Source organism: Orbicella faveolata, unplaced genomic scaffold (genome assembly GCF_042242905.1).
Source record: "Orbicella faveolata isolate gen_17 unplaced genomic scaffold, um_ofav_v1 contig_48, whole genome shotgun sequence".
In the NCBI taxonomy this organism is placed as follows: Eukaryota; Metazoa; Cnidaria; class Anthozoa; order Scleractinia; family Merulinidae; genus Orbicella; species Orbicella faveolata.
The window spans coordinates 12,112,548-12,137,081 of NW_028301578.1; the positions used below are offsets into that span (position 1 = coordinate 12,112,548).

Genomic DNA, 24,534 nt, shown 5'->3' on the forward strand with positions numbered 1-24,534 from the left:
GATATAAAAGAAAGAGTGAAAGACTGTAAAGAGGCGCTATAGAACTTTGGGAAAAATAAGTCCCCCGGAACGGATGGTTCAACCGGCTGAGTTCTACAGCTTCCTCTGGATTATAAGGCTTATTCCGAAGAAAGATAAAGATAGATTTATCGCTCCTTAAAAATTGGCGACCGATCTCCTTGCTAAACTTAGATTATAAGATCGCTACAAAAGCTCTAGCTTTAAGGTGTTACCCTAAATTATAAATGATGCCCAAACTGGCTATATGGAGAGTCGGTTTATAGGCGAAAATATCCGACTTATATCGGACATCTTACACTTTCACAGCTCAGGAAAATTTAGGGGGCATTGCTGGTTTTATTGACTTTGAAAAAGCTTTTGACAGCTTCGAATGTGACTTTCTTCTTCAAACGCCAGATACCTTTCAGTTTGGTCATGAATTCAGGCTTGAATTAAAATTTTGTACACATATCACTAGCTGCGCAATTAATAATGATTATGCATCAAATTGGTTTGAATTACATCGTGGTGTCAGACAAGATTTTCTCTTATCAGGGTTACTACTTGTTTTAGGAGTAGAAAAACTTTCCCAATACGCGGACGACACTACAGTTTTTTACAAGGAGGTATCCTCGCTTGAAAAACTGCTGGATTTATTGGACACTCTTGGTGGTTGTAGCGGACTAAAACTAAATGTGAGACAAAGAAAATACGCACAAGCAATGATAATAACATAGGTAGATTGTGTGAAGACCTGGATAGAACTGACTTCAGCGAAGTATACATGCCACTTGTACAAACCCAGAAATTTCATATATCCTGTTTCACAGTAAGTTAAGGTGGGACATTTCATTAAAATGTCAGTCATGTCATCCTGAGACACATGACTGACATGACAAAGGCGCCAGATCAAAACCATCCAAGAAACAACAGATTTCTTTGTATAAGGGACGGACCATTAGAAAAGTGACAGGCAGGGGGGAAGGTGGACTTTTTCAGCTTGCAGGATTTTTTTTTTCAAGTCCACTGCCTTTGCAGGATTTTTTTTTTTCGGGCTCAATTCCTTTCTTTTTCTTGGGGTGGGGGGCTGGGGGAGGGGGATATTCTACTGTCGCAATCTTATTCTTGACACTCGCCACAATCTGATTGGTTTTCAAAAACAATGGCGTCACAATAATGTGATTTCCCTGCCCCAGTTTTCATTAAAAACAAATCCAAAATGACTGGTGGTTTTTGCTTTTTTAAATTCCTCCGGCATAGTGTGCAGTGGCGGATCTAGGGGGGGGGGGAGGGCGGAGGGCCCACCCCCCTTATTTTTGGTGAAAAAAAAAAAAAAACTCAGAGAACAAATAAAAGCTTGATGGGCAAGCAAATCAAGCCCCCCCCCCCCTCCCAGCTCAAGGTCGGGATCCGCCACTGGTGTGGACGGAAAACATTTGACGCGTTTTCAGAGTCAAACCTCCGTTTTGTGCACGGGGCCTAAATCGACATTTCCGTGCGGAACCAAAGTTTTACCCGCGCTTGGTGTACTCATTCAGTAGATACCAATTGTGAGACAGGGTATAGAAATGAGACAGTTTTGATCAAGAATAGGATAAAATTTATCGCAAAAGCTAGTGGCCAGTGTATGAATCCTTTAGTCTAAAACGGGGTTCTATACCCAGAGTTCCGGCAATAGGATATTGAAACTCAGAAGTGGCTTTGTAGTGGTTTAGTTAGCGTACGTTGGACTACGCCCGGGGGGTGGGGGTGGGGTACTCCCAGAAAAATTGCGCGGGGGTGTGCGGCCCGCTTCCCAAAACCCTTACCCTATTTATGACTAAAATCTGCGATATTCCCTACCCTATTTATGACCTGACCCTTAAATCAAAATCCTGTTTCAGACCTCCGTTACAATTAGTTCTCTAGTTCAGACCAATGTTAAATTACCGTAAACATAATTGGTGAAGGGCATTTGTTAATTTTATTTTCAATAATGGCGAAAAAATATCTTCTTCTATATAAAATACCCATATCAAGGTTAGAGTGCAAAAGCCATACCCTATTTATGACCAAAATGGCTAAAATTAACTAAAATCGATACAATATTTATGACTAAAATTGCTGAAAAACCATACCCTTTGGGGCCGCACATACCTATATAGCCCATATAAGGAAGTACCCCCCCCCCTCCCGGAGGACTACGACAGTGACAAGTTTCTGCATGGAAAATAGCTAGTCTGAGATAGGGTAGGGGTTTTGGTACCTAGTCTAGAATAGGGTTGCAAAATTAAGCTGAGCATGGTCTAGTATGAGGTAATGGTTTCGATATTCCTTCGATAAGCTCTTTTTGTGGTGCACCTTTCGTGATCAAGACGGTGAAACATCAAACCTGTTTCTCATTGGCAGGAACGACCTGTATGCGAGAGCTGTTATGGCAGATTCACAACGACGGCGCTATCAGCGAAGAAAATATTGGAAGTCGAGTTTTCTGGTTCGAAAATCATCCTGTACTGCGCAAGCGTGAACCTGAAAATCCTGAGTCGTCACCAGACTCCAAGCCCGTCATCGAGCTTCTCCCCAGTCCCCGTCTGTTGTCCACACATCTGCCTTATGAGGTGATTCCCAAAGGCAAAGACGACACCACGACTTGCAAGTACATTTACATCGCAAGGAATCCTAAAGATGCTGCAGTTTCCATCTACCACTTCTTGTTATTTTTTCCTGAAATGGGCGAGTTCACGTGGGACCTAGGCGTAAAGTTATTTCTCCAAGGAAGACGTGAGTGCTTGCTGCGTTAATTTTATGATTTAACCCTAGCACCGTATGAATAGCCAGCCATCTGGGGAGCTCACCTAGTTTGTGGCAACTATCTCACGAGATACCAAAATCACGCTACTTGCGCGTTCTATTGATGCTCTTCGAATCTGATTGGCATACCCATTGTTGTCAAAATCCCTCGCGCGGCTTGTAAAAGGGGATTGAAATTATTCCTAGTACCTGATTTAGAGCATTTATCGATTGAGTGTCATAAAACCAAAACCAAAGTAATTATTTTAGCCAGTCACAAAGGACAACAGACAACAGACAATGAACCAATGAATACTCGAAGTAAATAAGCGCGGGCAAAACGCGGTGTGCGAGCGAATCAGGATTAGGTCTGGTTTTACCTCTGATTGGATAAATAAGTGGCGCGAGTGTTCTAAGCCAATTACTTTTCGACACTCAAGTGAGAAATGCTGTAAGCATACATGGGATTTATAGGTCTAAAGCTGTAATTACTGCAATGTAAATTATCTTAAGGATTCATACATAGGGCTCGACCCAGGTAATAACCCACGCGGAAATGTTGGGAGAACACGAGAAAAGCATGTAAATAACGAGCCGTCAGGCGAGTGATTTGTTAGTATTTTACTCAAAATGCTAACAATTTGAACTGCATATTATATATGATCAATCAGGAAAAAAGCAAATCGCAAATAAATTCGATGAATACAATTTTACCTGGTATTTTTTCTTGGTGTTTCTTCGCAGTCTTTTAAGGGATGTTAGTTTAGTTACTCAGGTAAGTAAAACGAAGAAAGGTTATTCAAGAAATAACAACAGGAACGAAAGGGAATTAGAGAATTGCGAATTCTGTGTAGTACAGACTAGATGAATGAAACAAAATCGTTCAAATTGCAATAAAAAGGCATGCAATAACACAAAGCGACTTTTAGCGGCTTGCCCAGCGATATGATTGGTCGATCGACGTATTACTGGCAAACCTTGGCGAGGCCGTTTACTATCCGGACTTCGAGTCCTGTGTATGTGTTGGTATTCCTGTGTATGTGTTGGTATTCCTGTGTATGTCGGTTGTCCTGTGCTCTAGATGGTATAAGCCGCATATATTAATAAAACGTTTACATGGAGCAGGAGTGCTATTTGCCGGACGTATTTCCAGTTAAATTTACCGCACAATTGCATCTCGAATCGATCTGTTGTTGATTCGAATCAACAACTGGAGAGCCTTAGTCAGGCAGCACAAATGCAGTCCTGTGTATGTGTTGATTGTCTTGTGCTATAAAAAGTATCAACCGCGTACATTTATAAAGCTTTCTCATAGGACTTCTCTGCTCAATGTGCTTCGCCCTCCGCCCGGGGGTGGGGTGGTGGGTACTCCGAGAAAAATTGGTTGAGGTGTGCGGCCCGCTTCCCAAAACCCTTACCCTATTTATGACCAAAATCTGCGATTTTCAATGTCCTATTTGTGACCTGACACTAAATCAATACCCTCTTTCAGACCTGCCTTATACTTAGTTCAGACTGATGTTAAAGGCATTGTAAAGGGCTTTTGTTGATGGTCTTATCAATAATAATGAAAAGGTAGCTTCTTCTAAAAAAAACATATTATATTCAATTCAAGATTAGAGAGCAAAAACCAGACCCTATTAATGATCAAAATGGTTAAACTCGATACCCTATTTATGACCAAAACGGCTGAAAAACCATATCCTTTGGGGTCGTACATAGCTATATAGCCCATATAAGGGAGTACCCCGCGGGGGTGCTGCGCCATTGTAACGAACGTTTCTAAGGAACATATGAAACAATTAACGATGATATTATCCACAGCGTGTATAATTAGCTCTTATTAACCGAGCAGGAGGTCTGTATGGGAGAATCTTGACCGAGGTCGTGAGTACAGACCGAACGCAGTGAGGTCTGTACACATGACCGAGGTCAAGATTCTCCCATACAGACAGACTAAGCTCGGTTAATTATTGGGTAGTCAGAAAAAACATATTGAAAATTAGGCCAAGCCCAGTGAAATACCAGGTTCTGATTCAGTTGGTGGTACTAATAAATCTTGTGACTTACACGCTGCGAATTTGCAAATCAAGGACATGACTCTAGCTTTCGCATACAAATAGTGTTGGGGGTGGGGGTGGGGTGGGGGATACAGTTACTTCACTTGACTAAGTTTTCTATTTAATTTTAATCTGAACACAGCTTCAATGTAAATCAATGTTAAACTGTTTGAATCTGTAACTAGCAAGGTAGTTTTCAAGAAAACGTTCATTCGTTAAATACACAAAATTCTTCATCAAAATAAACTTCTTCTAAATTGTCGAATTCCAGTCCTTGTGCTCTCGCCTTCACGAGAAACTCTGTTTCGAATTTTTCATTTATCCTGCTTGTAAGTGGTTCTTCAGGTCGCCCACTTCGCCCTTCCGTAAATAAATGATTGCGTCCACTTGCCACACTTGAAAGCTAGCCGGGTGTTCAGCCATCTCGTTAAACAAGCATTGGTGTGCAATCCATTGCATCGAATGAACACTAGTTATGCAAATGTGTCGAACTAGACTCTTACTTTACGCAGCGGTTTTACGTCGTCACGAAACGCGGAGGCGTCACGCAACGGTCCTTTCGCTTTGGATGATGACCCGAATATAGCAGGCTGTACAGGAGACGAGCGTCCAGTCAAGTAACTAATCAATGATCAGTGACATCAATCAGTAATCGCTGGGCAATCAATAAGTAGACGACTGATTAGTAATGATCAAGGGGTATGCAACTTTGCTAGCAGGATACAACTCTTTTTGCACAGGTTGGTGCTCGTACTGCAAATTTCAAATGACAATTCAACCCGCGCGATTTTTCTAAAGGGTGAAGTTTTTTAAATAGTAAAACGAAAAATCATCGGAAACCTTTATTTGATGCGAATTTTTGCTAGACTGCTACTAAAACAATTAGATGACCCACTCTGAATTTCTATGACAGCTCATGAGGTGATAGGTCATGCATGATTAGAAATCTCGAGCTCATTTACATGCTTGTCTGAGTCATTAAGCGACCCATGTCTGTCTGGTATTGGACACAAACAACCCAGCTGAAGTTAAAACTTATGCGAGATTCACCGACCAGAAACAAACAGCACTCTTTTGCATTCTCCTAAGACATGGCAACTTTTCAAACTGTCCGGGAAACAGAGGGAGGTTGGACTAGCCCTGAAATGGCTATTATACACGGTGTGAGAATCTCGGCGGCTCTTGTAGATCCAAACTTAAACGAAGATCTGGAACATTTTCAAACGAGAAAGGACGATGTGTTTGTCGCTAGTTACCCGAAATCAGGTAAATAAATAATTTGGAATTAGACTCACGAAAACCAAGAAACATAAACGACTAGTCGAGGTACAATCTATCGAAAGTTCATCGAACTTGCCGATTATTTTGACTGTGATCGGACTTTGAGTTAAGCCACCAGCGGTGCACGGAACTGTTTTAAAAACAGACGTGGTACTTGAAAAAGACAAGGCAAGGCAATATTTCGTATTCGTACATACGAAAATATTTTCATTGCAATAATGAAGGGCGCAAAAACATCATCGACAATCCTATTGCGATGCGTTAGACTGCGAGCTTGGTTTCGCGTGACCGGATTGTGGTTGAGTTGGTTACGTAACTACTCGACGATTGAGCGACCTAATTTTCCCCGGGGATAGGGGGTAGTCCCAGAAAAATTGGATTGGGGTAGACGGCCCGATTCCCGAAACTCTCATACATAAACTTTACTTCCTCTCAAATTTTAAGTAGCTAAAATTAGCTAATATCTTCGAAAACATAACTATAATCTCTTGATATAACAAAATACAATACTAATACAATACAATACAATACAATACAATACAATACAATACAATACAATACAATACAATACAATACAATAAAACTAGAGACAATTTGCGATGCTACTGAAAAGAGTCATATTGTAATATCTTTCGCTTAATTCAAGTCCGCAAAAAGGGAAGTTCTAAGTGAGCACGGAAGAGAGTTCCATAATTTAGCAGCTAAATATGAAAAGGAATGCAGGCCGAAAGTTGGTCAGCTGTTTTTGGATCAGGAAGAGACAATATAATTACCGCGTAAATTATAGGTTGCTGAGCGCAGAGCAAACATATTACTTAAATATCTTGGAAAGTTATTGAAAAAGGGACTCTTATATAGTAGAACTGAAAAATTTGAAGGCGTCTAATATGCAAAGGTTTTAAATTAATTTTATCCAGTAAATCACCATAGGGCGAGTTATAGTCCTTAAGTATGACTCTAAGAATGCGCTTGTTGTGAATGTCCATTTTTTTCAGCATTACGCGCACCACAAAAATGCCATACGGACGACCAGTAATTGAAGTGTGGCAAGATAAAAGCCTTATACAATCTTAAGAGGGTGTCTCTAAAAATAAGATTACGAAATCTAAGCATTACGTTATACTGGTTCGTTATCTTCTGGCAGGTAGTAAATATATGAATTATCAAAAGAAAGCTTATCATCTATATTCATTCCAAAAATATCTATAGACTTTTTTTTTAATGGAAACGAAAATTTGTGTTCAGTTTTTCCCAGGACCATAGCCTGGTGTTTAGTCTCATTTACTCTATCCCGTTTATGACCAAATTCTGCTATTTCCCGTACACTAGTTTACGACCTGAAACAGTCGCCTCTTCTAAAAGACATACACAGTTCAAGACTAGAGTACAAAAGACCATAGTTCATCGAGTGTCGCCAGGTAGGAATATAGTTGTGCTATTTAGACCAAATATGTTGTCCCTCGAATTCTCGAATTCACGAGTTATGTATTAGAAGGGGCCAAAGAAACTTAGGTATTTTCCTCATTTTGTTAGCTGTGAAGAAAAGGACTGTTATCGCCTCGTTTTGGTAAGATAGTTCGGTTTTGATTGCCGCTCGTACCGGCGCTTCGCACCGGCGCTTCAAGAGAACTGACAGATCAAACCGTTTTTTGTATTAATAGGTACAACCTGGGTCCGGGAACTGCTGTGGCAAATTTATAACGACGGCGCAATCAGCGATGTCCATCTTGGAAGTCGTGTTTTCTGGCTCGAGGCACACCCTTTACTGCGCAAACGTCAATCTGGGCGCTCCGAGTCGTCACCAGACTCCAAACCCGTCATTGACCTTCTCCCTAGTCCCCGTCTGTTGGTTTCACATCTGCCTTATGACGTGATTCCTAAAGGCAAAGACGACACCACGACGTGCAAGTACATTTACATCGCAAGGAATCCTAAAGACGTTGCAGTTTCTCTTTACCACTTCTTGTTGTCGTTTCATTCTGATTCTGGGTTGACATGGGATGCAATTGCGAAATTGTTTCTCCAGGGAAAACGTGAGTGCTAAACTTATCTTATTATTTTTAAATCCCAAGTATGGGGAATTGTAGTCTGTTGAAAAACTTTCTTCTTTCTTTGCTAGAAGTTATTTCTCTTCGGGGCCGCGAAGCGGGCGCAAAAAGATTAAACCTCTCCGGAAAAAAGGGCGTTCTTTAGTCTCCTCCCCTATGTTATCATCAACTCCGCCCTCGCTCTCTAAATTAAATCGAGCAACAGCTGAAAGGATCAAAATGCAAAAAAAAGAATGTACGGTGTCACGCGTGTGTTGGAGTACGTAGTGTCAAATTTATTTTAACTTGGAAAAAAAAAAGCAAACAAGAGGGGAAAGCGAAACCATCTCCCTTGTGTAGGCTGTGAAGCTGTTATTTTCTGTCTATATTACTTTTTGGAAAGCGCCTTATATCTCAACGGATAATTTATTAGCAGGACGTGACAGCGTCACGTGACACACTGCTGTGACACACTTGAAGATTCGTGACTCCTTTTAGCCTGTACAAAACACGTAGGGCTTCTACTCTTCATGAGGTGTTCCGCAAAATACGTGTACTACGTATTACACTAGCTGAGAGAGCCGTGTTTGTTGTGTTACTAAGATATACTTATTTGCTACGTTTTCTAAACCTTTTTGTTTAGTTGTTCTTTAATTATTTCACAGTTTATTACAATTTGTGGTCTGACCATGTTCTGGCATGGTGGAAGCACAGGGACAATCCTAACGTGTTGTTTCTAAAGTATGAAGACTTGAAAAAGGTATGTCACGTGACAGCTGAACACTTTACTGTTTGACAGACGATTGGACACATACCGCGACAAAATAGAAAAGGTTTCGAATAACAAAAACATCCCGAACACTTCTTGAGCTATTTTTTCCGGGGGAAGGACTTCCATATTAAAAGGAGGGGGGTGTTTGTCGTACATTTTAGGGGCTAAAACAGCGGTTTTGGTACTTCTTCGCACGTTATCAAGTTCAACCTCAAAAGGTCCACATCAGGAGCTTTCGCCGTACGTTTTTAGGGTATTGAGCCGAAAAATATGCCAGAAGATATTTGAAAATCAACTGCTAATTTATCGCGATTACAAATATGAAGGTATCAGGTAATGTGTAGTTTTAGAATTGGCACTTCTTAACGGTAAAAAAAAAAAAGAAAAACTGCAAGCCACGTCCACAAAACTGTATCTTAGTATCTCTTAGGAGATCTTTTCAAAATTTGCGACAAGCACCCCCATCCTTTTTAAATGGGAGTCCCCTCGCCCGAGCTTTTGTTTTTGTCGATGACTGAGAACCTGTGCAAGCAAATCGGAATTTGTTTATTGGTTATTCAAGGTTAACTTTCAAAGCTTTTAAGTATAAAGTCTGTGTCGTGTCTAGTGGTCCAGAGAGCAGACGTTCATCCCGGTTTCCGTTGTTTTAAGCGACTAGGAGTATTTCTACTGAATGGAATTTCCCTGAATGGAATGCGGGTCCTTCGCTGGGTTGCCCCTGATAAACTATTTTTGTCGCGTACTGTAAAACGCGACCGGCCGTACGTGACTGAACTCATAGTAGCTTTTAAATTATAGGAAAAACGGAGACAGTTTTCGGAAAACTACATCCTATAGAACGCTACAATAAATTGTCTTAGTTTTCATTGTTCAGCCTTTGATATAATTAATTGAAACAAGATTTATTTGTTTCTTTTGAAGGACTTGTTCTCCAGTGTCAGAGCTGTTGCTGAATTTCTCAACAAACCTTTGTCAGAAGAAGTCATGCGACGGATTGCACACCAATGCTCGTTTAAGGGGATGGCTAAAAGCCCAGCAAGCTTTCAAGTGTTTCCAAACGTGGATGCGATCAGTTTCTTAAGGAAGGGTGAGGTCGGCGACTGGAAAAACCACTTTACAGCAGAATTGAACGAAAAATTCGAAACAGAGTTTCTTGCAAAGGCGAGAGAGCATGGGCTTGAATTTGAATAGTCCACCAAGATAGTGTAACGCCACACATTTGGTGCAAAATAAAGTTATATCAAAATAATGCTTGTAAAAAGCACTGAAAACAGGAGTTAACTGTTAAAACGTTTTGATTGATTGTACAGGGCGAAACAAAATGTACACAGAATGTTTGTTTGAGAGTCAAATCTTGTTTTTGTAAAATAGTAAGAACTGTGGGCATCAATGCTATAACATAGTACCAGATTATGGCTCCTGATAGTACCTCAAAAGGGTGTGGTACGTTGATTGCAAAAGCAAACACTTAACATAAAACCTTAAAAAATATTTTTTTTCTTAATGAGTTCAATCGCATGTGATTGATATTTTTCACCATATTTCAACAAACTTTTTGGTCCTCTTTTGGGCATCCGTCCACTTTTATGCAACCTTGAATACGTCGTTGAATGCTCTTTGTTGTTTAGATGTATTTTCAATCAAAGTTTCTTGCAATTTTTCCATTTTTGCAAGCAGCGTGATTTTACTAAATCTCCAACCTGAACGAGAGAAATTCTCTCGTCTACATACAGAGCGTAAGAGATTCTTTGTCTCTAATTTAGGATCAATTCAGATTTAGAACAGTGTAGCATTTCGTTTCGCAAGAGATATAACATCACTCAACCCATAGCATTTAGCCTTTGAAATCTGAGCATAAGTCCATAGAGGGAAAGGAATATATAAACTTAAAATAAGGGCTACAATCAATTCAAACTCTAAATTCCCTCAAAACCGCATATTTATTAATTTTTCAGCCGTTTTCCACGAAAAGTAAAGCAATGTGACAAATGTTGTATATTTCTATTTAGTTCAAATTAACATGCATGATACTAACATGTTACCGCTAATAAAACCAATCACTCCTAGAAGAAGTTTTATTTGCAAATACATGCCTTGTGTGAGCACCTTATCCCTTAAAACCCTTGAGCAATCATTGTCCTTATGCCAAACTTAACGAAAACTGAACTTTTAACGAACAAAAATATTTCCGTGTGGATTAGCCACACCTTTCAACTGATTTTGTTGGTTTTTTCCACATGGATCATGGGTAGGCCAATCATTACCAGCATTACCATCAAAGTAATAGTAGAGGCTGCTGCTAGAGAGATATGGTCCGTTGGAGTACAGCGTCAACAATTTTGGCACCACACCAGCACACAGCTTGGAAACCTGTTTAACCAGTTTACAAGCGATTGATCCCGCCTTCTCTTGCACCAAGCTGCCAGTACCTTCCTTGCATGCGATCCAGTTGTTGATGTTGCTCTTGATCAGGAATTCTTTACCAATGGTGCGCCACAAGGAAAAGTTCGTGGCCGCGTAATCTGTCTCACTCAAAGGAACTATTGTGGACACTGGAGTGGTAGCTGAACTGGCTGACCAGCTTGGACGCGGCGTGACAGCGTTTGCACTACTCGCGAAACTCGAGTAAGCTGTGAAGGTGTAGCTCCATACTAGTGTCCAGCCCCCACCGTCCGTCTGTTGATCGCAGTAGGCCTCGAATGCGTTACCATGGGAACCACCATCTGGATCTATCCAATAGACGCCTGACACGAGTGATGGCGCTTTCTGTTTCAGGTCCTTGCAATTCAAGGCTGGGTTTAATTTGCTTTGTCCTGTATTCAAAGCCGATAAGAAATGAATGAATGAGTGAATGAATAAATAAGCACTTAATGACTGGCCTCAAGGGAAACAGTGAGTTTTGTTTCCCCGAGACCCTCAATGTCGAGAGGAAACAAAACTCACCGTTTCCCGAGGGGCCAGTCATTAAGTGTTTTGTTATACCTCCTGACTCAAAAATAGGAAAAAAAAAAAAAAAAAAAAACGACGAAAAAATGATTTGCCTGACGCCTAACGCCGGTGACTGTGCTTGCTGTACGAGTGGCAGTCAAACCGACCTGTCCAACCGAAACGACACGATAACAGTCTTTTTCTTCGCTGCTAACAAAAATAAAGACAATATTTAAGTTGCTTTGTCTTCTTCTAATGCTTAATTCTGGGTTTGATTTAACGAGGAACAGCATATTTTGTTGTAAATGACACGACTATTTTCCTACCTGGCGAGTGGCGACAGCGATCGAAGAGCGAGTTGCCGAACGCGGGCGACCCATTTTTGGTGCCAAATTAAAAGCTTGAAGACACAAAATGTTCAAATTTTTCCCTTTGTTAATCTGATATGTTTTTGCCGAATTATAAATCCCTTTTCTTGAATAATGAATGTATTTTCTAGTGAGAAACGTTACATCAGGCCGACTGACACACAAATTTGCCGCCGTTTCAAGGTGCACGGCTTGATCACGTGCGAGTCGAAAGTTCAAGCTGTTGTTTCCCTAGGGAGTTAGTGAGTTTTAACCAATGGCACGTGACACGTTCTCCTCCAATCGGAAAACGTATTTGAGTTGGAAGGTGTAACGATGAACTTTATTTAAGTGTCAGAGTGTTTAGTTTGATATTGACTAATTGTTGACACTAAAAGAACATTCCAAATACAAAACAAAAAAAATAAAAATAGGGATGCTACGAATGTTAAAAATCTGTTTTAAAATCGTTTAAAATTTAAAATTGTGAGGGTTTTTGTTTTGATATTTACGAATTTAAAAAGCCTTAAATTTACTTCTTAATTTTACAGGATTTCTGTTACAAACTAGATCTGTTACAAGTACTGTCGTCACCATACTTTAACATTCCCAAAAATGACCTCCGTCTCCGCCGTCACGGTATATCGCCAAGATCTCAGTCAGAAAAGCACTCAGAGATAAATGATTAAGCCTTCCTGCAGGTGACCCACAGAAAAAATCTAACAATAATAACCTCAAGGCTTATTTAAGCTGTTACGGGTATCGTTGTAGAGCAGGGTTGTTTCCAGACAGAACTCAGAATCGCCGGTAACAGCAACAAACTAATTTATTTCCGTAAGATAACCTCACGAATTTTCAGCACTAAGCTTCTTCAAATTTGAATCAATCTTTCTTACAGCAGAACCTCTCGCTCTAATATACATGAGGCTTAAAGTTCTAGAAACTTCTATTTGGAACTAAATTAAGTAGTTTGACACAGTTTCTAATCTGAGAAATTACATAAGGATTAGAATGTTCTGGAATGTTCTTATACAAATTGGTCACGGCTGAATGACTTCAGGTTCTAGATTGTTCTAGAACTAGACTTAGACAATTTTTTCGTAACATGATCGTAACTTAATAGTATATACATTCTACTTCGTAAAGAATACAGAAAGATCATTTCAAGAGTAAGTTGCTTGCATTGAAAATCACATTCATGCCATGAAAAGAGTTTTATCAATGAATTACCTATTGTACTCGGTCCGTCGCTCGGCTCTGCGAGCTGATAAGATCCATTGATCAGTCGCTTGATAATCTCGTTCTTGCAGAGTAGTGCAAACTTGTAGAGGTAAAGATTGCCTTTTTCATCCATGTCCAACACACACATTTTGTTCCTCTTTTGCTCCAGACCCCTGATGGTTTTAAAAGACAACACACTATAATGTAATAATAGTTCCTCTTTGGGCTTCAAACGATTTTGAGATTATCTAAGACTGAAGGAGGTATGCCCGGCTGAAAAACGGAGTTTCACAGAGCAATGAAATTCCTTTAAAAGAGTAGGACTTGGGAATTAAGTCAACATCTTACTTCTGTTACGACTGTGGTTATGATTCTGAATGTGGCCGTTTTGAAATAAAATATTAAGTATTTTTAACACGTTTTCCCTTCGAAAAGTAGGTATAGGGCAGAGAATTAAAAGTTAAAGGTTAAAATTAAAATCACAAATGCGTGGCTTCAGGAATACCAGTGGGACATTTTTAAGCGTAACCCTACAAGAATTGAATTCGGGTCTACCGCAAAAGGAGTCTAGCTAGAAAGGAACTTCAAGCCACTGTCAATATCGACGTTTTCGTTTACAAACGACATCATGTATTAATTTGTTGGAGTTGTCTAGTAAAGCGGTTAAAATGATGAAGTTTCCCGAAAATCACATTTCAAACGAATTAGATTATTATAAAGCTATCTGATTTATGTTACCTTATTGTTAGAGCACTGCTGGAGAGTAACACCAAAGCGAAACTAACGTGGAAGAACATTTTGGAGATGCGTTGAAGCAGTATAAAACTTCAAGAAGTTCGATTGATTGACTCAACACGAAAAGTCTCTGCTCAGCACAGATGCAAAACTAAAAAGCAAGGAAGTATGAATATTTAGAAAAAACCCTAAAAGGTATCACAGAATACAAAATTAAAAGGGAAGAAACCAGAGCTTGTTAAATACTTACTGCTCCTCGTTCAAAACGGAATGGGCCTCTTGTTGAAGAGCCGCTTAATCTCATACGTGTGATGATTTGTTTAGGCCGATACTGGATTTATCCAATGGAATATCGAAATTCAATATCTTCATTAATTAGTGTAAATGGGCATGGTACGTTTTGTTTTCTTAGCAAAGCACAATTGATTAAAATTGCTTTTAAGTTTGATTCGGCCTGATTCAACAAAAATGACACAGCAGAATTCAGATCCAATAAGTAGTGATCTTATAATTTGATTCTTTAAAAAAAATTAACCGTAGAATTTTTTTTTTGTAGAAAAGAAATTTGTTAACAAATGATTTTTTTTGTAGAATTTAGTGCGCAAACATGAACGATTATTGACGATAAATTTAGAGGAAAGAAAAATGAAATGATCTTTGCCCCTTGTGGAAAACTTAGCTGTGATAACTTTGACAATTAAAAAAATAAACTTTCAGAACATGACGCCTGTGCAAGTTTATAAATCTAGATAAACCCTGTGTAAATGCTTTTAACGATGAGTTTAAGAACAGGCTGTGTTTATCAACCTGAGTTAAAACTATCTTATTTTATTATCTTTGCCCGGCTTTATGATACAAAAAAAAAAAAAAAAAAGATTACAATCAATATGTGGTAAGTAGCCAATTACTGCGGGCCCCCTCTCCCCCAAACAAAGAGATCTTGGTTTCTTCGTCGTCTACTTTTTTCCACATTCAGAGGAATTTTTATTCAAGTCAGTCAATACAGTTTATCATTATTAAAATTATTCTTGAGAGAAAATTGCTTTAGTTTTAGATCTTTTCAATTTAATAATAGCTCTCTTTTATCAAAATGAATTAGCAATATATTGATATTTGTTGAAAGGGAATGTCATCTTTCAATTTTTGCAGATGCTGTGCATGAATTCAGCTGCTGCGGCGTACCAACACGTCTGCAAATGAATTTCGTTATTCAGAATTTAAGAGCAGCTTCGCCTAAATATGAACTAGACTTGGAAATGGAGTTTCTTTAAACTCACCCAGAATGAAGCCCTACGGGTACTAGTTACAACACTTCGAGTTTGAGTAAGCTGTGAAGGTGTAACGTCAAACTAATGTCTAGCCCCCTTCGTCCGTCTGTTGGTCGCAGTAGGCCTAGAATGCGTTACCATGGGAACAACCATCTGGGTCTATCCAATAGACGCCTGACACGATTGAAGGTACTTTTTGTTTCAGGTTCTTGCAATTCAAGGCTGGGGAAGTTTTCCTCAGTCCTGTGTTCAGAAACAATAAAAAATATGAGATAATAAGTATATCCTGCTGGTTCGTCTATGAATTCCTATGAAGGTTTTCCTTAGCTTTAAGCGCGTTTCTTTTCTTCACTTTGTAGTCGCAATGTTTGAAAAGATTGAAAATAATCTTTGCTGATTTTCAGAACTTCTCATTGTACCAGTAAGTGTGAGTTTCCCAGCAAGTCCACTTTTTTCTCAGAGCGTTTAAAATGCATGTCTTTCTATACAAAAAAAAATTAGCTCCTAATACACTTTCCAGGGAATAAGTTTGCGGGGTCAAAAGAATGACAATAGATATTTACAAGCAAGGTGTTCTCTGTCGTCATACCAAGGTGAAAAACAAAACATTACCTACGGAGCTTTCTTCCTCTAGATGATATTTTCCAATGGTCAGTCGCTTGAAGATCTCGCACTTGCAGAGCAGTACGTTCTTGTAAAGGTAAAGATTGCCGCTTAAGTTCATCTCCAACACTTTAAATCTCTGCCGATTCAATCTCCTGATGGTTAAAATTAAAACGATTTTAATTTTTGATCCCTACATATTATTTCAATCGTTCTATTTTTTCTTCCCTGTGTAATAAACTTCATTTTTTTCTTTAGTGTAACAGCAACAGTTATTGAATGACTTTTTTTCATGGCTGCTTTCGATGTTAAACTCTTGTTAGTAAGAAAATGTAACAGGAAAACCTACCTTACGACATTTTGACTGCATGAATTGATCCTTTTTCAATTCAGAAGATCAAAGCTGCTCAGTATAGCAAAATAAATAAATAAATAAATAAATAAAACTATGTATAGGTACTCGCGTACTTCTCTCAAAATCTTTCTAAACTGAATAAACTGGCATAGTTGAGTTTTAAGCGACCTTTTTCGAATAATAACAGCATTGATTTCACCGGCAATATTGACAGAGTCAGAGAGAAATGGTAATTTTTCTCACCTTGTTGTTGAGAATAAGCAAGAGAAGAAAAACAAACCAAGCAGAATGTGAAACAACATCGCTCTCTTTTCGCGATCACGGATCACAAGAAAAAGAAATTCTCTGTTAACTGCGCTGTACACTTAATACAACAATAATGATCTTAAGAGAAACCTTGACTCAGTAAAGCCTTATTTTTTATCTTTTTGTGAACTTTCGTCCAATGGTTGGCTTCAAAAGAGTGATGTAGATGACAAAATCTAGATATAAGGAACACTTTGGCAGCGGCAACACATTCTTTCGTTTTCTTTGGAGTATTTTAGTAGATAAAGTTTCTGTGTTTTGAAATTATTCAGCTAACTAAAAAGAAAATCAAACAAACACACTGAGATATTTCTCCACTCTTCTAGTTTCTTGTAGGTTCAGTCCAGTTCAATTAAACGAGATGAAATCGATTTTTGTATATTTAGCTGGTATTTTTCCCTCTTTTTTAGGTGAACAGAAGTTAATCAAATAAACAAGCTATATATTCTTTCTACTGCTCGATCTTGGAGGCGCAGAGCCGTCATGGTTAGTGTGTTCGTGCCCGGATCGAGCGGTCCGGGTTCGAGCCCTGGCCGGGGTTGCTGTGTTGTGTTCTTGGTTAAGACACGTTACTCTCACAGTGCCTCTCTCCACCCAGGAGTACAAATGGGTACCGGCGAATTGTTGGGGAAACCTAGCAAATTGGGAGGGAGTGACCGGCGATGGACTAGCATCTCATCCACAGGGAGTAGAAATACTCCTAGCTGCCTCATGCTACAGAGACCGGGATAAGCTCCGGCAGCCATGAGCCAGTCGGCTCCAAGGCTTCACTTTTATATCCTCTTTACTGCTCGGTCTTGGTAGCTCTTGTTACAGCCTTGTTCAAAAATCGAACTTTAACGGAAAGCTATTCATCAAGATATTAATTTGCCGGGTTTGGTCATTCACAGCTGCCCAAAGCCAGTTATCGCTGTGTTTGTTTGTCCCGTCTAGCAATTTCCGAGAACCAGTAGTGAATATAATTATAGTATAAAAGCAGATCAAGTAATACCGGAAAAGGTACCGTAGGCCCTACCTCACAAGTGCGTTTTCTCTACTTGCAGACTGAATCTGCAATCTTAGGTTAAGTGTGCCGCAAGAAATTTAGAGAAAAGATCTGCCCGACATTCCAGCTTTACTACATTTTCCTTTCCTTCGACCATAGTTTTCTGTTGGACTGTTGACCTAAGTAAGAGCTGACTATCTCTAAATTTGTCAGACATGAAAACATAAACTTTTCGAGAACTTCGAGAGCTCCCAGAATTCCGCGAATCAAAATATATTTTGATTAACTTTTGTATCAGTCTCTCTGCTTCGCGTTTGCAAGGGGTTGAATTTTTTTAGAGGAGATGCTCCAGGATAATCGTTGTTGTGTTACCAAGAGGTTATGTCTTATACTCAAACCGTTAATTTCTAGTTTCTCAATATTCCAATAAAAGCGTAGGAACGCCGTTTTAAAGTTAAGATTGACTACCATCATGCTTTATTTGAAAAAATATTCAACTAGAATTCAACTAAAACAATTATAGAGACTAGCCACTGTCAATCTTTAGGAGAGCTTATGAGATGAAAAGTCAAAGAGTTCATTTGTATGCAAGGTTGCCTGCGCCATAATTCACGTAATTATGTGTAAAAAACGGAAGAAGAAACTCTTGCTGCATCTGCGAGAATTTTATTTCGTTTTCTTCGACGACGGCGGCAAAGGAGAGTGAGACTGGAATCGAGGTTGGTGCTTTCAAATATTTTATTAAAATTCTATACAAATATAAAAGTTTCATTGTTCCGTTGGGTTCTGATTGTCATACTTAGCAAAGTTATTGCCACTTTTTTGTACTTAATTTGATTTATTAGTGTCTAGTTTTTAGTTTAACATTTTCGATCCGTCAACGGAAAACCCCCATTTACAGCACGCTGACATTAAAGATCAAACCTGTTTCGCATTGACAGGCACGACCTGGGCCCGAGAGCTGCTGTGGCAGATTTACAACGACGGCACAGTCAGCGATGTCCATTCTACAACGTTCGCTGTCTTTAAATTTTGTATGAAGACGTGTTAAGGACTTAAAATCATTCGAATTGACTCGTTTTGCTTTCAACTTGAGTCGTTGCACGAGGCTAAAAATCATTTCCGGCGAAAAAAATGATAATTTTGGCTTTTCTAGCGAGGCTATTTCTCTTAAAAGTGATTGGATTTGAATTTCACATCTGCATTATTACGTGATTTCCAAAGGCAAAGACGAAACCAGGACGTGCAGGTCCATTTACATCGCACAGAACCCTCAAGATGCTGTAGTTTCCATTTACCACTTCATGTTAACATTTCGTTCCAATGCTGACCTGACGTCTGACATATTCGTGCAACACTTTCTCCAGGTAAAACGCGAGTTCTTCAATAATTTTATGATTTAAACCTGGTATGGTGAATAGCCAGCCACCATTAAACTCGCCTAGTCCGCTTTGGCAACGTTTTCAAGAAAGCAAGAAAAAACTTCTTCTCCGGATCCTGTTTAAACAGACAGTTGGTTGTATAGCTGAAAGACCAAAATCACGACAATAACAAGAAACCAAAAATAACTCTTTTTTTTTTTTAAATCATAGTTTTGATTAAATTGTATCAAAAAAATATCACTATAAATTTATCTAAGTATCATGGTATTTAAGGTGGTATGGTACCCTCAATATGGACCAAAAAGTTTGTTTAAATATGGTGAATAAAGGTCAATTGTGTGCTATTGCACTCAAGAAGAGAAATTAAATTTCTAGAGTTTTACTCAAAATGGTTGCTATGGAAACCAGCCACAGCCTTTTGAAGAGTGTTTTATAGTATTGACGCCAACACTTCCTGCTCTTTTACAAAACAAGAATTGACTGTCAAATAAGCATATCATGTAAGTTTCTGTTTTGTTCTGTGATATGGACCTAAGTTTTGACAGTTAACTCTTATTTTCAGTGCTTTTTACAGTTTTATTTGGAAATAACCTTATTTTTTATCACACCCAGTGGACAAATCATCTCATGTCACGTGACAGACCTTAAAATGTTACGATTTTTTTGGTTTATATCATCACGACACTATTGGTCTTTGATGAGCCCAAGTTTCAGAAATTCTACTTAAACACCTTGCAAAGTAGAAATGTTGGCGCGAAGTCAGTCGGTACAAAAGTAAACTTTTGAGAAAAATGCACTTTAAGTTTCTTACACGAAGTATTAAGCATTTAACGAGCCACAAATAGTGGGGGGGGGGGGGTGCAGATTGGATCTCGGGGGAGGGGGTGCAATGGTTGTTCTATTTTGTAAAAAGTTACCGCAGTTGTGGGAAATATTCCTTGTCATAAGGGAAATGAATGAGCCTGTGATGGCAATTCGAGGCAAAGCTTTTCACAAATAATTATACCAATCGAGTTGTGCATGTCTTAAAAGTTTTTTCTAAATAGTTTCGTTCATATAAGTTAAAAATAGTCTATATTTTTGGTCACGTTCTTATAGTAAACAGTCGTTGCTATGGCCGTTGCCATGTGAAAAAACTTATACCACTTTGTGTACTTTCCTTAAATTTCACACTCATCTGGAAAGAAATTCGTCAAGATCGTTTCAAAATGTTTTTGACAAGTCCTCAAGGGTCTTAAGTCTTGTATTTCCAAGAAATTGAATTTGTCATGAACATCGCCATATTTTAGGGTACCATACCCCCTTAACACTGTTGTGCTAATTTGGGACTGTACTTCTTGTCGTCCCATTCCGTGTGCAATCATACTCGCGATTAAACAATTTAGTCCTCCACTATTCAATAATTCTATTTCGTCAATCACTTGCGTGATTGCGCAACGAATTGGACTCAGTCCTTGCAGTCCACAGTGACTTTGATCGACATATAACGCCCCCTCTGATTGGTTGGTGTCCTCTTGTGTTGCTAGGAAATACTTGCCTGTGTTAAGTAACTATTTGCGTAGAATTGCGTGACAATTACGGGACAATTACAGTGCTCATTGGAGGGGATGGTTAAAGACTCAGCCGGCTCTTACCTGTCTCCAAACGTGGACGGAATCAATCACTTACGGAAGAGTGTGGTCGGCGACTGGAAAAAACGCTTTACACCGGAAGTGAGCAAAAAATTTGAAACCCAGTTTCCTGCGAAGGCGAGAGAGCATGGACTCGAATTCAGTGAATAGCGGAACTGAATCTAAAAGAAGTTTATTTTGCTGGATAGTCTTATGTGTTTCATAAATCGACGTTATCTTGGTGGTAATGTTAAATGACCACTGTTTTGCAGTTGTCATAAAAGATAAATTAAAGCGGCTTGAAACATATTAAACCACAAATTCCTTCACATTGTTCTTTTTATCTTGTGATGCAAAGAACATCTATAATCTTGTAATTATATACATTAATCGAAGGCACATTTCCTTAATGGATCAAGAAACCAGACCATCAGTGTTAGGTTTCAAATGTCCGTTTATTTTCCCCTTTTATTGTTACAGATTTTCTCCACTAAGACTAAACTACTTTGTCTGTAACTTTGCTGTCATGTTGCATTTCACTCAGGTTTCACGCACTGCTTGATGGGAATCTTAATTCCAAACGGAAGCGTGATTGTAGTTGTCACTTTGCACCCAAGTCCATTGGCGCACCCACAATTATGCTTGTCCTGATGAAAACAACAATCGAACAAAGTAATTATTACTTTGCAACAGTACACAAGGAAGATTAAAGGTTGCACCAACTTTAATTTCACTTGAACTGTACACTTAAGTCAAAAGCTGTGGCTAATCATTAGCACTGCTAGTAACATTCTTTATTAAGTATGGTACTTAATAAAGGATGCCACTAACACTGCACTAATACTACTACAGTCGAACCTCCCGTAAGCGACCGCCCAAAATGTCAAGCCTAGATGGACGCTTACGGTAGATGGTCGCTAAAGAGAACTTAGAGCATATTGAGTCAAAATTTGCATCATTAGCATATGGTAACAGCAGAGACTTACTCCATGTTTTAAATGTTTTATTCATGTGAAAAATCAATTTCGAGAAAAAATACGGTACTTCCCATTGGGAAATTTCTGTCTCTTGTACTACCTAGGAACGCGATAAAGTTACAACCCCTTATTATCAAATTTTCCGTTCTATTATCAGTCAATTGGTTGCTTACGGGAGGCTAAAAACAACTGAATATTTCAAACTTTTAGCTTTGAAAGCGGGCCGCTGTCGCTTACGAGAGGTGTTTGCTTACAAGAGGTTCCAAATATAGTGATTTGACATGGAAACTTTTACTAGTTTGGAAAACTGGTAGCTAAGGAAAGGTGGTAGCTTACGAGGGGTGGTGGCAACCGCAGGTTCGACCGTACTAACATTACTCCAAGGCTGATGCCAAGTGATAACACCGATACTGGTGACTATATGGCACAAAAGGCTGTTACTAACATTACACCAATACTGCTATAGAATTAAACAAGGCTTTCACAAACATTAAACCAATACCGTTGTTGACATTACACCAAGACCGTTACGTACCACTAAGTAACACGTGAAGTACTCCCTGAGTTTTGGAGAACACCGCTTTCCAAAAGCACAGCAGAAGTTGTCCTGGCATTCAGATTCGGAGGTGCAACTCTGTGCCATTAAATTGAATTAAAATGAAAAATAAAGGCTTCGGTCAATGAATAGACGATTTCATATGATTTGTCAATAGTATCATGGCAGTTTGAGTGCTAAACAGTTCTTACATTAAAAAGCCAGCGTTTGGTCCTCATGGGTTCATCAGCAGACTGGTTATCAAGGTCGACTGTTTCCACCTCAATGTCCATTCCCTCCGGCATGCATTGCTTGACGGGCATGGTCTTTCCCTGGTAAATCAGCTTCTTTGTGAGCACACAGGAAAGTCCAGCTTGACAACTACAATCCGGGGATCCATCCTACGAGAAGCATGTGACCAAAATTTATAAAAGCACTGTGTGGTCATAAAAACACAGCTTCTCGATCGGTCACAGCATGGTGTAACTACTATCGAGAAACTACACAGGCTAGTGCTATATAAAAAAATATGAGTTTTTTTTTGTTTATGCTAGTCTTTCGTCATAATTCCTTGGAAATATTGACGCACCATCTTCATAGGAACTACAACTATTCATTAAAAAGGACCAAAATAATGATTTTACTGAGACGGCTCTCCTACCTAGATTGTTTCCTCTTAACAACAGAATTAAATTGAAGTTGTCGCCAACGTTAAAAAGCCATGTAGAAATTAAAATGTTTATAGCTTCCACGATGAGTTGTAATGGTTATAGGATATACACTGTAGCGCTAATAATGATGATGATGATGATGACGATGGAAGTGACAGTGATGATTAGATGATGACAATCTTGTTCGCAATGTGACCTAAGGTTTTTTTTTTAAATCATTCTGATTGCTTTATTTGGTCACAGCTGATTACTCACCGGTCTTTTGCAAGCAGCAAGTTTGGGGAGATTTGAACAACCCTGGAAACAACAGAAAGCAATTCATATAAATGGTTTGAATTCAAAGGAATCAGAAAGCTTCAGAAAGAATACTCACCCAAGCAAGAGTGACGCAAAGACTCAGAAAAATAAAGATCTTCATGGCTTCAATGACTTCACACGGTTAACAAAACTCCTGATGAAGTTAGAAATAAAGCCGAAGCTGTTCCTAATCTACTTTTATAGCTTAATTTTAAAGTTTTAGAGCAAATGGCCGTTCCCATGTATAAAAAAGCACAAGTACTTTTAAACAACTCGTTCAAACGAAAACTTTTTCTTTGCGAGATGAAGTTTGTTCAACTGTTTTGGGCAGCGTTAAGAAACGAGCGTTTCTAAATTGGAATCTTGAAACATAGCGCTCATAAAAACAAACATTATGTAATCGTCACCAATAGAAAGCACAATATTTTGCTTGTAAAATCTTTAAGAAGTTTAGAAAGAAATATCCTACCAAGGTACGGTATGTCTTTTATTTTTGTAGGCGAGTAACCCTAATCTGTTTATTTACTAAAGACATTTTCTGGAACAGACAAGGAGATTTACTTTGAGAACGTTTTTCGGTATACGTATTTAAAAAAGAGTATTGGGTGCCTAATATTCTGATACCAAACAAATATTCTTTCATTGAATGAAAGTGGTTGTTGTATTTTCGTAAGATATCAGCTGATATGCTTTTACTTCGAAAACCTTCTAATCATTGTAAGAACAGGTGATGAAACACACTAAAAAATTTCTTATTTGACTTCTGTTCGATAGAGATATTCATCCCACGTATTCTGATTTGTTTATGCTTAGTACACAAGAAGCATCTGATAAAAAGTTATTTAAACATCAAATTGGTTTTACCTTCTCTGGTGTATAGGTACTGTTAAGAGACATTTGACGAAGAAATTTAGAATTGCCCTAAACAAAGTGGGTTTAACAATGCATTGAGGGATTAAAACCGAGACACACTAGAACCTAATGTACTGTTAAGTGTACATGGTTAATGTTTTCTCAGTTCTTGGCAATAATTGCCTTGGGTAAGTCACAAGTGTTTTTTCAGTTGTCATATATTTGTTATAGACCACTGCTGTGCTTGATACATATTTAAAACAAATGCATGGATATTACCCCAAAGATACATGAGTGTTTTTCTTTAGTTTACGCACTGACTTCCAATGTTTAGATCATGGTTCTTATAGCCTTATCGAACATTAACAATAAAAATAACCAGTAAACTGTTTTTTATATGTTTTCTACAAACGATAATCAGTTTATTTTCCAAGAAGAGAAAGTAAAAGTATCTGTGTCTATCACGTGTGCGCAGATGACAAAAACAATACCATTATTCAAGTTAGATTACTTTAAAAGCAAATGAATACAGGGAACCAAAAGTTTCTAAAGA

The 24,534-nt window shown here is 38.7% G+C and overlaps 4 protein-coding genes across 4 annotated transcripts; 2 read left to right on the forward strand and 2 right to left on the reverse strand.

The window, feature by feature from the left end:
* Positions 1-2,399: 2,399 nt before the first annotated feature.
* LOC110039637 (sulfotransferase 1B1-like) lies at positions 2,400-2,780 on the forward strand. Its single transcript, XM_020744766.1, has one exon. It carries the CDS (start codon positions 2,400-2,402, stop codon positions 2,778-2,780), a length of 381 nt encoding a protein of 126 aa, XP_020600425.1.
* Positions 2,781-5,785: 3,005 nt separating this feature from the next.
* On the forward strand, positions 5,786-10,158 carry LOC110039673 (sulfotransferase 1B1-like). Its single transcript, XM_020744810.2, has 4 exons — positions 5,786-6,095; positions 7,772-8,143; positions 8,803-8,897; positions 9,831-10,158. The coding sequence occupies exons 1-4, from the start codon at positions 5,921-5,923 to the stop codon at positions 10,098-10,100; spliced, it is 912 nt and encodes a 303-aa protein (XP_020600469.1). The 5' UTR covers positions 5,786-5,920; the 3' UTR covers positions 10,101-10,158.
* Positions 10,159-10,830: 672 nt separating this feature from the next.
* On the reverse strand, positions 10,831-14,461 carry LOC110039675 (uncharacterized). The gene is made up of 4 exons (XM_020744811.2): positions 14,391-14,461; positions 14,144-14,291; positions 13,415-13,578; positions 10,831-11,722 (listed from the first exon to the last, which is right to left on the reverse strand). Exons 2-4 carry the CDS (start codon positions 14,200-14,202, stop codon positions 11,079-11,081), a joined length of 867 nt encoding a protein of 288 aa, XP_020600470.2. The 5' UTR covers positions 14,203-14,291; positions 14,391-14,461; the 3' UTR covers positions 10,831-11,078.
* A 6,624-nt stretch (positions 14,462-21,085) lies between these two features.
* On the reverse strand, positions 21,086-23,314 carry LOC110039679 (uncharacterized). The gene is made up of 5 exons (XM_020744815.2): positions 23,206-23,314; positions 23,088-23,129; positions 22,374-22,562; positions 22,162-22,260; positions 21,086-21,296 (listed from the first exon to the last, which is right to left on the reverse strand). Exons 1-5 carry the CDS (start codon positions 23,248-23,250, stop codon positions 21,186-21,188), a joined length of 486 nt encoding a protein of 161 aa, XP_020600474.1. The 5' UTR covers positions 23,251-23,314; the 3' UTR covers positions 21,086-21,185.
* Between the last annotated feature and the right edge of the window lie 1,220 nt (positions 23,315-24,534).

What these genes read in the sequence shown, in the direction of transcription:
- LOC110039675 (XM_020744811.2), bottom strand. Translation starts at nt 14,202, where the DNA reads ATGTTCTTCCACGTTAGTTTCGCTTTGGTGTTACTCTCCAGCAGTGCT. An exon ending in AGCAGTGCTCTAACAATAAG is followed by an intron (nt 13,579 to 14,143) that starts GTAACATAAATC and finishes TAAAACCATCAG; the next exon opens with GGGTCTGGAGCAAAAGAGGA. An exon ending in CGACGGACCGAGTACAATAG is followed by an intron (nt 11,723 to 13,414) that starts GTAATTCATTGA and finishes CTTTGAATACAG; the next exon opens with GACAAAGCAAATTAAACCCA.
- LOC110039673 (XM_020744810.2), top strand. Translation starts at nt 5,921, where the DNA reads ATGGCAACTTTTCAAACTGTCCGGGAAACAGAGGGAGGTTGGACTAGC. An exon ending in CGCTAGTTACCCGAAATCAG is followed by an intron (nt 6,096 to 7,771) that starts GTAAATAAATAA and finishes TTGTATTAATAG; the next exon opens with GTACAACCTGGGTCCGGGAA. An exon ending in AGTATGAAGACTTGAAAAAG is followed by an intron (nt 8,898 to 9,830) that starts GTATGTCACGTG and finishes TTTCTTTTGAAG; the next exon opens with GACTTGTTCTCCAGTGTCAG.
- LOC110039637 (XM_020744766.1), top strand. Translation starts at nt 2,400, where the DNA reads ATGCGAGAGCTGTTATGGCAGATTCACAACGACGGCGCTATCAGCGAA.
- LOC110039679 (XM_020744815.2), bottom strand. Translation starts at nt 23,250, where the DNA reads ATGAAGATCTTTATTTTTCTGAGTCTTTGCGTCACTCTTGCTTGG. An exon ending in TTTGCGTCACTCTTGCTTGG is followed by an intron (nt 23,130 to 23,205) that starts GTGAGTATTCTT and finishes TGTTGTTTCCAG; the next exon opens with GGTTGTTCAAATCTCCCCAA. An exon ending in TTGCTGCTTGCAAAAGACCG is followed by an intron (nt 22,563 to 23,087) that starts GTGAGTAATCAG and finishes TGCTTCTCGTAG; the next exon opens with GATGGATCCCCGGATTGTAG.